Raw genomic sequence first — 12,849 nt, forward strand, 5'->3', positions numbered from 1 at the left:
TGGTGACCTTGAAGATACCTGTACAGTTCAAAATTGCAAAGCATAAGAGACTCTCTGTATAGAAAGCAGAAGAAGTAAAACATTTATTCAACACCAGAGGATCAAATCCCAGAACCAATAACCTCAATTTGATATAGCAGTAATTATATTCCAAAACAAGTAACAGCACCTCAATGTAACAGCAAGGAGATTAAAACACAGTATCACAGCAAAAAACCAAGCCATCCTTTAACCTTCCCTTCTGCTACGGCCTTCCCATAAACACTCACTCACAAATCCTAACTGTTTGCCTGCGTCCTTTCCTCCTGCAGTTCTAAAAGCCCTTGCAGTCCTCTCTCTTGAAGTTCTCTCTTCTTCTTGAAGTTTTGTCTTCTTCTTTTCTCCACTCTCTGCAGCAATCTAGTATGAGCTTATTGGCTACCCACAGGGTATATATACCTTGGGGCTTAGCACCTAGTAGCAAATGGGTGTAGGCCTGGGGCTTAGCACCTAATAGCAAAAGAGTGTGGGCCTGCCTACAAGCATGCCTCTCCTAATCAAGCTTCCCTTAACTAGTTCCACCTGAGGGCTATTGAATGGGTGGGGAAGATCTTTGATCACATTAGCACCACAGTGTGCTAAGCCCACAAATTCTCAGTAACTGAAACTTCATATAAGGCTTCATGCCCCATACTCAAGTCTTCTCCTTAGGGTTTTAAGCCTGCTGCATACCCAGCTGCCTTGAATACTATCTATGGCACACTGTGGGCACTAGGAGCTGCATGATTTTCCCTTCTTCTATAACCCCTCTGGCCCTTTGCTACCCATCAATCTTTAATATCTCAGATCCTCTTTGTCTTTTTTTTTCCCTCAAACCACTTTTTAAAACACCAATTGCTTATAAACTTGAAAATTTATTTCACTGCTTAGTTTTTTTTTCTTGATAAGAGCTCTATTTTACTTTTTTTTTTTGTCTTGCTCAGAGTATCTGCGTGTCAAATGTCCAGGCCATCTCTACTTTTTTTTCATTGCAGTAATAACTTAAACGCCTCTCTTGTTGAAAGTCATTTTATTTTTCTTCGCTGATGTTTAAGGTTAGCTTTGCAGGACAGGTTTCAATTTGATCTCTTCCCCTACTCCCCTTTTTTTTTGAATATTCTATTCCATTGTTTTCTCAAATTTCTTGTGGCTGTAGAGTAATCCTGAGTCATTAGAAATGACTCTTATAGCTGAATGCTTTTTTTGTCTGTTTGTTTGCAGAATTTGTCATTGAAATTGTGAAACAGTCACATTCCTCGGGATTTCAAGCATTGAGTTTTTCCTCCTGATAAGTGATCTGTAGAAGCAATTCATCAGTGTTTTATTTACTATATTTAAGAGTTTAGGCAGTTTTCTTGTATTATATTTTATATTAGTGTTGTAATGGGGGTAAGGGGTATTAGTAGAATTTGGTCAAATGATTCCCTCCAAACAATTTGATGAAATTATTGGATGTAAGGATCATAGAATCATAGATCTAGAATAGGTGGAAAGGACCTCAGAGGTTATTTAGTCCAACCCTGTCCCTCATCTTCCCCCACCTTTTTTCAGATGAGGAAGGCTCAGGGATTGGCCAGTTTAAATGCAGTATGAAGAAGTGGTTATACTTCACTCTTTTAGAAAATGTGAAAATATTCCATAATCTTTGTTTTAATTACATTTTTTTCAATCAACAAACATATGTGTTTCTCCTCATATCCCCTCTTCCTGGAAAACAAAAGGATGACCCTTATAATAAATATATGTGGTCAAGTAAAACAAATTGTCACATTGGCCAGATAAAAAATGTTTCTCATTCTGCATATTTTAGTCCATTACCTTTGTGTCAGGTTAAGCGGCTTTCTTCATCACCAGTCTTCTAGTATTATGGTTAATCACTGCATTGATCAGAGTTCAAAGAGTTTAAAGTTTATTTTTAAAATGTTGTTACAGTATAAATTGTTCTCCTGATCCTGTTCACTCTTCTCTGCATCATCTCCTCCATGGTTTCTCTAAAGCTGCTGATTTCTTCATATGTTATAGCACAATAATATTCTATTAGACTTATATATATACCATACCAATTTATGGTTATCCATTCCTCAATCTTTAAAGTGTTTCATTTGCACTTTTTAAAGAGTTTGACCCTTTCAAATTATGTGTAGACAACGCTAAGGAAGTGTAAAGAAGTATTTACACATCTTTACTCCTTTAATCTGATGAAATGATGAATAGCCATTCACAGGATCAGCCACACCCTTCCTGGCCTTAAAAAGCAAGAGCAAACTGAGGAATCCGTGTTCTCTATTGGTCAAGAAGAAAGCCAAGTACAGAGGAAGAACTCAGCTCTTGCACCTATTCCAGGATGCAATGACGGAAGAAGTTGTCTTGCTGATATTCACAGTTTGAAATGACCAATGGACAGTTGATGATGTTGAACTGGAATTCAGGAGAGAAAATTGGGCTAGGGTGAATGCGGGAGAAGGGTTCTACAGTCTCTCACAGGAACTGAATTCTTTTTACTTGCCTAAAACCATCAGGGTTCGAATTCTATTGGCTTACCAGTTGAGAACTCTGGATAGCTTTCTTGCCACGATTGGACACTAGAATAGGCTCTAGTATTATTTGGCACTCTTCCCTGGGCTGTCCTGCTTGGTGGCTGAAAACTCAATCCACTATATTTGGTTGGCTCTAGACCAGGCTTCACAGACCATTCTGGAATCTGCCAGTACACGAGTCTCTACGACATAGCACACTGTCATCAACCCTGCGGAGTAACATTTCCCATCTCCTGCAAAACAAACAAACACAAAATCTCAAACCAACAATAAATCTATATTGTTTTTGCTACTAGAGAGGGCATTATAATCCACTGCTTTATAACTTCACTTCCAATCCCTGCATCTACCTAGATCAAAACTCCCTTCCTTGGCAACCACTTCTCTATATGTGTTTTCCCCAATTAGCATATAAGCTCCTTGAAGGGAGGGAAATGTCTCCTTTTTGAATTTGTAATTCACAGGGCCCAGCACAGAGTAGACACTTAATACTTGATGACTAACACAAACAAAATTGAAATATTAAATTGCTATGTCAATTATCTTTTTTTTTTTTGGAGCCCATTGGGGTAAGATGACTTGCTTGAGGACAGCTAGTAAGTGTCCAAGGCTGGATTTGAACTCAGGTCCTCCCAACTCTGAGGCCACCTAGCTACCCCTATATTAAGTATCTTACTCAGTGTCACATAGTAAGTCATCGTAAAGTCAAAATTGGAGCTCATATCACCTTAATTCTATTGTTTTATATTGTAAGCAGTTCCATCATTTGGTTGTAAATTCTTTTAGGGCTGCAAACTTATGCAGTGCTTGGCAGTCATTCAGTAAGTGTACACCATTCAAAAAATGTTGACTACTGTTTTTTCTCTTCTTGGTTAGTTTGAGAAACGTCAATCAAGTCTCCTTCTGTGGCTATGATATCTACATAATAATGCTTCACATTTCTATACTACCTTAGAGTTTAGAAAACACTTTCCTCACAATAACTGTGTGAGACTGAGAGCACAATTACTATTGTCCTCATTTTTTAGGGGAGGGAATTGAGGTTTAGTGAAGTCAAATGGCCAGCCCAGAGGCAAACATCTAGGATGTGAGTCCAGGTCACAAATTCAGCACACCTTCTATTCTCTTAAGAGAAGCATGTAAAGCAATGAAAGGCAATCTCATTATCTGGTACTTTATTTTTTTTTAATTTAATTTCATTTTTATTCATTTTGAACTTAAATACAAAGACAAAAAAAGAGAACATTTCCATGTGCTGATACTTTATTCTTACAACTTTATAAAATGCCTGGACAATAGAAAATTGTCTAAATTTCCACATTCTTATAAATGGAGAGCATAAAGTCCCTTTTATTCTATCAAATAATTTAAATTCATCCTTCTTCATCACTGCTGCTCCATGCATCTTCAAAAGCTGGATTTTTCTGTGAATGAGATACAACCTAAAAAGAAAAGGAAAGTTCTCATTTATTTTTTCCTTAATTTACTATGATCAGAAGAAAGTAGCAAGTGAGATGTGAGTATACTTTAACTGCTAACACAAAAGATGAAGTTGATAAAGAAGATTCTCTAATTCAAAAGCAAGTTAAACTGTTAAAAGAGAAAATTTACACAGGCATAAAAAATAGTTGTAGGCAAAAAGATGAGACTATCAAGTAATATAGCTTATTTAAAAAACATACACACACCAAAACTTATACACCCAAGTGAATACTGTCTCTTCTAGAGTTATCCCCTTGGACATTAATAGCATGCTGATTTCAATGATGCTGCTATAGTTCAAAATATCTGTGGGGCTCCTCTTATGCAAAGCTCGTTATGGCTTTTGGATTGTCCTCAAAGGAGAGGGATCCCCATTGTGGGAGAGTAGATTTGACCTTTAGAAATTAGCAAAAAGTGATTTGCTGCCTCATTGGGTGGATCAAGAGCATAGTCAAGCTGGGAAATACTGTTTTTGGTAAAAACAAACAAAAGAACAAAAGCAGGGTACGACTAAAATAATGAACATTGGAATTGGCGGATCTGAGTTCAAATTTGACCTCTTACATGTCCTGAGTGATCTCAGTGAAGTTACTTAACCTCCTTGTGGGATGCAGTTTCCTCATCTATAAAATGGAGTTGGGCTAAGATGGCATTTGAGGTCCTTTCCATCCCTAGATTTGTGACCCTAAGATCCAATTTTTAAAAAAGACTCCTCTTCCTGTATATCCTCTCTAGTCAAATTTGAAAGGGCAGTTAGGTGGTGCAGTGGATACTGCCAGACCTGGAGTAAGGAAGACTCATCTTTATGTGTTCAAATCTGGCCTCAGACACTTATTACCTGTGTGACCCTGGGCAAGTCACTTAACCCTGTTTCCTCATCTCTAAAATGAGCTGGAGAAGTAAATGGCACTCCATGTGCCCGAGGCACCTCCATCATTCCAGTATTTTGCTAAGAAAAACCTAAATGGGGTCATGAAGAATCAGACATATCTGACAAATGACTGAGCAACAACAATAAAGACAAATTTGAAGGACAAGGTTTGGGTGGAAATAAAAAGTCTAGACTGAAAAATGACTAAACAAAAAAAATATCTAGAAGATCCGTCATCTCTTTTCCCATGGTCATCAATGTGATAGAATAAACTTATCACATGCCTGGGTTAGTTTGATAATCACCTCACAGGCCAGTCTGCCTTAACTTCGTCCTTTTGAGTCTATGTTCACATAATGGCCAGACTCATCTTCCACACACCCAGATCTTGCTATGTGATTTCATTGTTCACAAATCTTTTGTGGGTTCTTGCTGCCTACCAACTGAAGTTCAAACTCTTCTGCCCAACACTCAATGCTCTCCACCATTTATCCCCTTTCCTTTCCAGTCTTATGTCTTATTTCCTTCCATATATGCTACACTCTGGTCAAACTGGGCTACTCTTGGCCCCCAAACACTGTCTGTGTTCTCCCTCTGTGCCTTTTGGTCATGGTCTTCCTCTCCATACCCACCTTTTTATACTCATTTAAATGCCTTTAAAGTCCACTCAAATATTCCCACTCCCACCTCCCACCTCCCACCCCCATTTCCCTAATTTCCAACAGATGTTAACAATCTGCTGACTTGGGCCCAACACACAGCACTTTGTTTTGGAATTCTCACAAGTGTTGATCATATGGTACTGTGTTTTATAATGATTTGAGTTAATTTCTTAACCCCCTGCAATAATCATCTCTCCCTTCACCATACTCTTCCCACCAAGCTTCAGACCTATACTGATTGATGCTGTTTTGTGGGGCTATGGAAAACATCAGCTCCTTTTGGTTCATGATTGCCCTCAACCAGAATTTGGGGTAAAACATGTAGGCTAAAGAGCACTACATAAATGTACATTATTAATAATAATGATATTAACAAAACATTCTACATATGCATATATAATATAAAGTCCAAAGTTTGGTGAACATTGGAAAGAACACGGGCTCTGAAGTCGGAGGATCTACTTTCAAATCCTACCTCTGAGCCTTAATTACTACTTGTGGGACAAAGAGAAAGCTGCCTGACATGTTTTAAAAAGTTCACTAGTATTTTACTTCTTCCCTCAGTCACATGTCAAGAAATTTTTTAGCATTCATTTTTACAAGATTTTGAGTTCCAAATTTTTCTCCCTCTCTCTCCCTCCCCTCCCTTCCCCTCTTTTGAAAGTGGTAGGCAGTCTGACATAGTTTATACATGTGCTATCATGTAAAAAATTTCCATATTAATCACAGTAAAGAAGAAACAGATCAAAAGGAAAAAAAAAACATGAGAAGGAATAAAGAAAATGAAAAAAGTATCCTCTGATCTGCATTCAGAGTCCTTCAGTTCTTTATCTAGATATGGATAGCATTTTCCTCCATGAGTCCTTTGTACTTGTCTTGGATCATTGTGTTGTTGAGAAGAGCTGAGTAATTTATAGTTGGTCATCACATGGTGTTGCTGATACTGTGCACAATGTTTTCCTGGTTCTGCTCATTTCACTTTGCATTAGTTCATACAATTCTTCCCAGGATTTTCTGAAATCTGCCTGTTCATCATTTCTTATTGCATAATAGTATTCCATTACATTCATATACCACAGGTTGTTTGGCCATTCCCCAATTGATGGGCATCCCCTAAATTTCCAGTATTTTGCCACCATGAAAAGGGCTGCTATAAGTATTTTTGTACATGTAGGTCCTTTTCCCCTTTTTATGATCTCTTTGGGATAAATAGCATCTTACTTTTAAATTGCTAATTAAAAAGCACAGGGAATTGTTTGCTTTTCAGGGGTTTTGGGCATTATTGTCAGGAAGCATCTAGAATATTCAGTTCTGTCAATATCTTTGTGATAAGGTGTATACAGATATATTGTAGTTAAATAATTCTATATGTAACTATCTTTTAGGTGAGTTTTCTACTTTAGAGTATTCATTAATGTAGTCTAGACCTAAAAACTACAGAAATCTCTTTACCATTTCAATTTTAAAGTGTAATTTCTACTATCAGTACAGATATTACCTGATTTACAAAGTTGAAATGTTAGCAATCTCAATCCTCATGACTTCATGACATTGAAAAAACACCATCCCTTTACAATGGAGCAAAACAGTTTATTTGTTACATACATTCTCCTAATTTCAATGGGCATCTGCTCAACATCTGAAATAAATTTAATTAATTTGCTGCTTCTTTTACCAGCTACAGCCCATGTGGCCAACTTGAAGAGGACATGGACAAGAATTACAGAGGATGAGGAGGCTGGGATGACTTTCTATCTGCATCATTAGAGGGAACTTTCAAATGGATGACATTGCAGATCCATTTGAGAACTGAGAGCTTCCATCCTCTGGCTTCTTAATTTTTTTAAGGTGGAAATTTAGGTTTCTGAAAATTTCTGAGCAGACTTAAAGTAGGCAGGTGGTTCTGTTCTTACCCTCGGTGAAAAGTGTAGCCCAAAGAGATTGGGGTGATGAAAGATGTGAAACAATGGGGCTGCTGAATGTGGGTAGAGCCAATTAATGGTAAAAATTCCTAAAGGTCTAAATAGTTTTGAAATTCAAATGTAGTATTGAAAGTGGGGCCCTGTGTAGGTGGCTTTTTGTTTATACATACCTATATGATAACCATATTCCTACTATAATGCCTGTACCCTTAGGAATCTTTCAAAGTAAAAACTGCTAATAGATATAACCCTAATTCATTTTAATATACTATGACATATGACAATGAATGTCACTGTGAAGTTTTAATAATCTAATCAGAATAATTTACAAGAAGATTGTGTTTTCATGCCTAAAACTGAAAGCCATCAAGTATGACTTGTTTTATTTTTCTCCTATTCTATCCTCTGCTTGTTTTGCTTTATTTCTGCTGTTGTTATAAGTGAAATGTCTTCGAGTAAGCATTGGAAAAGGGGTTTTATTCTCAGAAGTGCTGATATAATTGTGTAACTGGGAAATAAACAGAAACCATCAGAGGCACACAGCTTTTTACTAAATTAAGCAATTTAATTTTCTTCCAATATCCTTTTTATACATAAGTCACAGTAGATTTACTTTTAATTTATTTTTATTGTTTTCATTTGGCAAGCTATTCTTACGCTATTTAATGTGGTCTACTGTGTTATAACTTGGATTTAATATATATAGTAGTTCTAGCACAGTGGGATATGCTTATTAAATAATAATGTAAAGTAAATGGTTAACCTAAATTATTTGACTACATTTTGTTTTTTTTTAAAGTAGAAAATTCACTCATTTGAGGCAGCTGTATGCTAAAACTGATCAAACCATAATAAACCAAATTAGACAGGTGTTAAAATCTGTAAGTAGTCATGTGGCATTTGGCCAGCCACTTGAAAATTCATCAACATGTGCTTTCTTCCTCCCTTTCATTTGGTATAAGGCCAAGACAAAACAATTCACAAGCTCAGTACTATGGCCAAGTATCTCAGTTGCAAATTTAGCTATGAAATATATTAAGTCAATAGTTGCGCAAAATGCTAACATCCACACAGGCAATATATTACTACAAAAATTCTCTTTCATCCTGATTGCTTAAATAATGCTATTTTCATTTAGGAACTAAATGCATGAATACATTTTATAGTAACAAATATTGTTCTGTCCCAAATTTTACTTCATTTTTTATTTTGTACAAATACATTTAGTTTTAAATGCATCCTAAGTAAAATTTAATTTAACTAAGGAAGATTTGTTTCTAATTGTGAACATTTGCATTATTAACTTTGTTGTCAATTGTTATCACTTTTACTCTTTCAAACACTAGGTTTTAATTCAAAAATTTAGCAGTGTCCAGATAACTAATTAATATTATTTGGTGAAATGATTTTTTGTTGAGCAAGACTATATTTTTAAAAGCAGAAAAAAATATGCTACTGTAGCTTGAGACTGATGGAATAGTCCTTGAATGGCACTGATACTTAATAAATGTTGAAGGAATGAATAAATGAACAAATTGGCATTTCATTACTATGCATTCATTCAAAGTGAATCATTAAAAGTAACCTGCAAATCATTTTGGAAGATTGGGTACTTTGAAACTTTATTAGTCTTAAAAAACTTCAAAAGACATGAAAAAACATCGAAAAGAACCTGAAAAAGTGTTAAACCATCCTAATAATCAGAGAAATGCAAATGAAAACATCTTTGAGGTTATAACCTCATGCCACCAAAGACGCTAAAAGACGGGGAAACTCACTGCTGGAGGGAATATGAAAAGAAACACACATTTACGCATTGCTAGTATTGCTGTGAATTGGCTCAATCATTATGAAAAGCAAATTTAGAACTACGTAAGAAAAGTTCCTAAACTGTTCCAGCTCTGACTTAGAGATTCCCACTACTGGAGGAAGATTACTGACAGCAAGAAAAAACTCATGTGTGCTTACTTCCAGACTGTCTCTTTTACATTTTATCCCACAGATTTTGGCCAGATTAATTTTCACATTACACAGTACTTTATATTTCATCTTAAATATTAGAGCTAGTTAAATCAAAAAAGTGCTATTACATACAAACAACTTCATTCTACTTCTCATTAAACTGGTTTCTTGATCCCAGTAATCTACAGAAGAGACATACTACTTGGAAGATACAGGTTACCTTCTCCTCAACCCTCATTTTTATGAGTCCTACGTAACCCTGGCTTGCCTCTTTTCTTAGCTCAGCTTGTTGGACTCTCTGGAACATGAATTCTAGTGTTAACAAACTCTTCATTAATTTAAAACTTTTCTTCAACAATTCCTCAATCTTCTTAAGTGAAACCTAGATTTCTCCTGGAGATACCATATCCTTTGTAATCCAGATCACAGGTGACTACCCATTCTCCCACTCTTCCTGATTCACAAGACCTGGATGAGGGGTATTTGAAAACTTTTTGTTATCTACTGTCTCCAGACTATTCTTCTGTCACTCTCCATTGAAGTCTGTACAATTTGTTCATACTCTCTTTTTTCTCATGTCACTCTATTAATTTCCTAAATGACTTTAAGACCTTTATCACCATCTGGAACCAAAGTCCCCAGGAAATCAATACTCATGTTATCCCTTCTAATACCTAGTTCATAAAGTTCTTTCACTTCCTCAATTCCAATAATCTCACTCCTGCTTTCCATTTCAGTTTCATAACTTTGTAGTCTCACTTTAGATCTTGATATGTTATGATACTGCATTAGTATACAAAAAGGGTGGAAATATTACATATGCCATTATGATTTATTTTAAAATTTAGACAAGAATCAAGACACATTAATGTACTAGAAGCACTATTAAGAGTAGAAACTAAAAACAGAGAAGATACTGAAATTAGACTCATTAATATCATTGAATTTCAAAGGTAGAAGGGCTCTATAGATTAGTGATCTCCAAAGTAGGGGCTGTAGCCTGACCTCAGAAAATGTGAATGAGTCAGTGTGGAAATATGGGTCACATACAAGGATGTGCTGGTAAATATTTAACAACGAGCTCTCCAAAAAAAAAAAGTTTATACACATTGTATCATTAATATTTTCTTTATCAATTTCTTAAGTTTAGACAATCAACAAAAAAATCAAGTTCTTATGTGTAGCATTTGCTGATTTCTTAGATGTAAATGTTCACATTGAAAATCTAACAATTGACTCCCCTAAGTTGCAAGCTGTTTGGGGCTGACTACACCATACCCTAGCAACATACCACTCTTCCAGTGATAGCTAGAGGCTTATCTCAAAAACGACACCTATCCTTATTCTAGAACACTCCCCAATTCAATCCCCTCCCCCAGCTATGTGAACTACCAACATCTTCCATTTTGAGTCAGTAATCAACTCCCCTGGGCAGTTATAACCTCACTATATTCCCCAGGCACACACAGGAGAAGCTGTGCAGGTATTATTGGGAAAATCCATCGCACTCATACCCACCCCTTTATCCTGAGATCACCTTGTGGTTAGGCAAGCATCCCTGAAAGAGTGACCTCTGTGTCCCAAGCAATGACTGGTAAAATATGTTTTGGGTAAGTTGGAGTAAGTTTCTTAGTACGGACAGGTGGTAACCCAATCACAGATCTCATTACATTATTTTTTTCCCCCAAACTCATTCACCCTTCTTCCTAATTTCCTTTTCATGTAAAGGACACACCCATCTTCCAGATACCTAGTTTCACAAAATTTAGATCACCTACCACTACCAAGTTACATTTGATTAGATATAATTGTTTAGTTGCCACATCTAGACCCTTCTATCTCCACAACATTTATCCTGAGTCTCTTGACTCAGAGCTACCACCTTAGTTCAGGACACTGTTCTTTTTGCCTCCCATCTCTCCTCTTTCTAATACATTTTCCACACAGTTGCCAAAGTGAATTTCCTAAAGTGAAAGTATGACCATGCCATTCAACCAACTCCAGTGGCTCCCAATTGATTCTAAGATCAGATGTTACTTCACTTCTATCTCATTCTTTTAAAATGACTGTATATGTTTAAGTTTTATAACATGTATAATTATTAGTACTCTGGTTTCTGGAGGGCAGAATCCACCAGATTAGCACTGGATTCCCTTCCCCAGTGCCCCAGCTAGATTCTTGCTCCCAACAGGATCTATCTTTCCCAGTGGTTGTGGGCATGGCTGCTCTAGGCCCTTGGCCATGGGATGGACATGGATAATTAAAGCCATTGCTACCTTCTCTGCCGACACACCCCAAGGACTACCATACCTGCAGTTGACCTCTCTTATGTGTTGTCTCACCCAAAGTGAACATGAGCTCTTTAAGAACTGGAATTAACTCACTTTTCTAGTTGTACACAATGAATGGCACATAGTGAGCACTTAAGTGTTTTTCCATTCCAATCTATTAGTACAATAGTATATGAATATAATCCATAAATATAAACATATGGGGTATATGATGGAAAATATTTTTTATTAAAATGGATGCACAATTAACAAAATTTGGAGCCCACTGATCTAGGTTACCTCACACATTTTATGGATCAGGAAAAGAAGGTCCAGGGAAATAAGAGAATTGCCCAAGGTCATATGGTTAGTGGGAGAGCTTAAAGTAGAGCCCTAGAACTCAGAAGACTATTCATTCAGAAGAGTGTTCTTTTTATAAAAGACAATCTAGCCTAAAATGACAGATTTTTCTAGCAATTCAAAAGAAGGGAAGAAAATAAACTCATTAGAAATTGATCTTATAAATAATTTATTATAATGACTCACAAAATTAATTGAAATTGGATTGAATGATAAGCACTGCACCTGAACTGGAAACCATTTAAGGACTAAATCTTCTTTCTTAGCAAAGCTCTAGAGGTAAGAAAGTATTAGGCAGTTTTCTAGTTACATAATCTAACCTGCCTGCCCCCAAATTCTAGTTCATCAATAAATATGATACTTTATTTTACAAAGCAAATATGTCAAGAATATAAATAGGAAGTAAATTCTATTTTATTTGCTACTCTTTTCAATATCTTCCATCTTGTTCATCATAGTGCACTAACACTGTCTTTCTTAGATTAATAAGTGGATCTTTTAAAGATAACTCAGAATTGATGCCTTTTTTCTTACTTAAACATGCTTTTTATTTTATATTTTAAGTGAATAAACAGAGAAGGTCTCATGTCTACAAACAAATCTTGCTAATTATGGAGAGTTTCACTCACCACCAGCAGGTTGATTATCAGGTGATGAATTCTTTGCTTATGGTGACCTATTAGACAATCACAGTTTTTAGAAAGATGAACTTAATCGTAGGAATTCTAAATGTGAATTTTTTGTACAATGATTGATTACAAATAT

The 12,849-nt window shown here is 36.1% G+C and overlaps 1 protein-coding gene across 1 annotated transcript in view; it reads right to left on the minus strand.

The window, feature by feature from the left end:
* Positions 1-3,739: 3,739 nt before the first annotated feature.
* The window catches only part of ERCC8 (ERCC excision repair 8, CSA ubiquitin ligase complex subunit), a 62,023-nt gene continuing 52,913 nt past the window's right edge, over positions 3,740-12,849 (minus strand). Inside the window, exon 12 of the mRNA XM_036742363.1 lies at positions 3,740-3,997. Within this exon, the coding sequence (XP_036598258.1) occupies positions 3,929-3,997 (69 nt within the window). The 3' untranslated portion in view covers positions 3,740-3,928. The remainder of the gene's footprint in view (positions 3,998-12,849) is intronic.

Source organism: Trichosurus vulpecula, chromosome 1 (genome assembly GCF_011100635.1).
Source record: "Trichosurus vulpecula isolate mTriVul1 chromosome 1, mTriVul1.pri, whole genome shotgun sequence".
NCBI lineage: Eukaryota > Metazoa > Chordata > Mammalia > Diprotodontia > Phalangeridae > Trichosurus > Trichosurus vulpecula.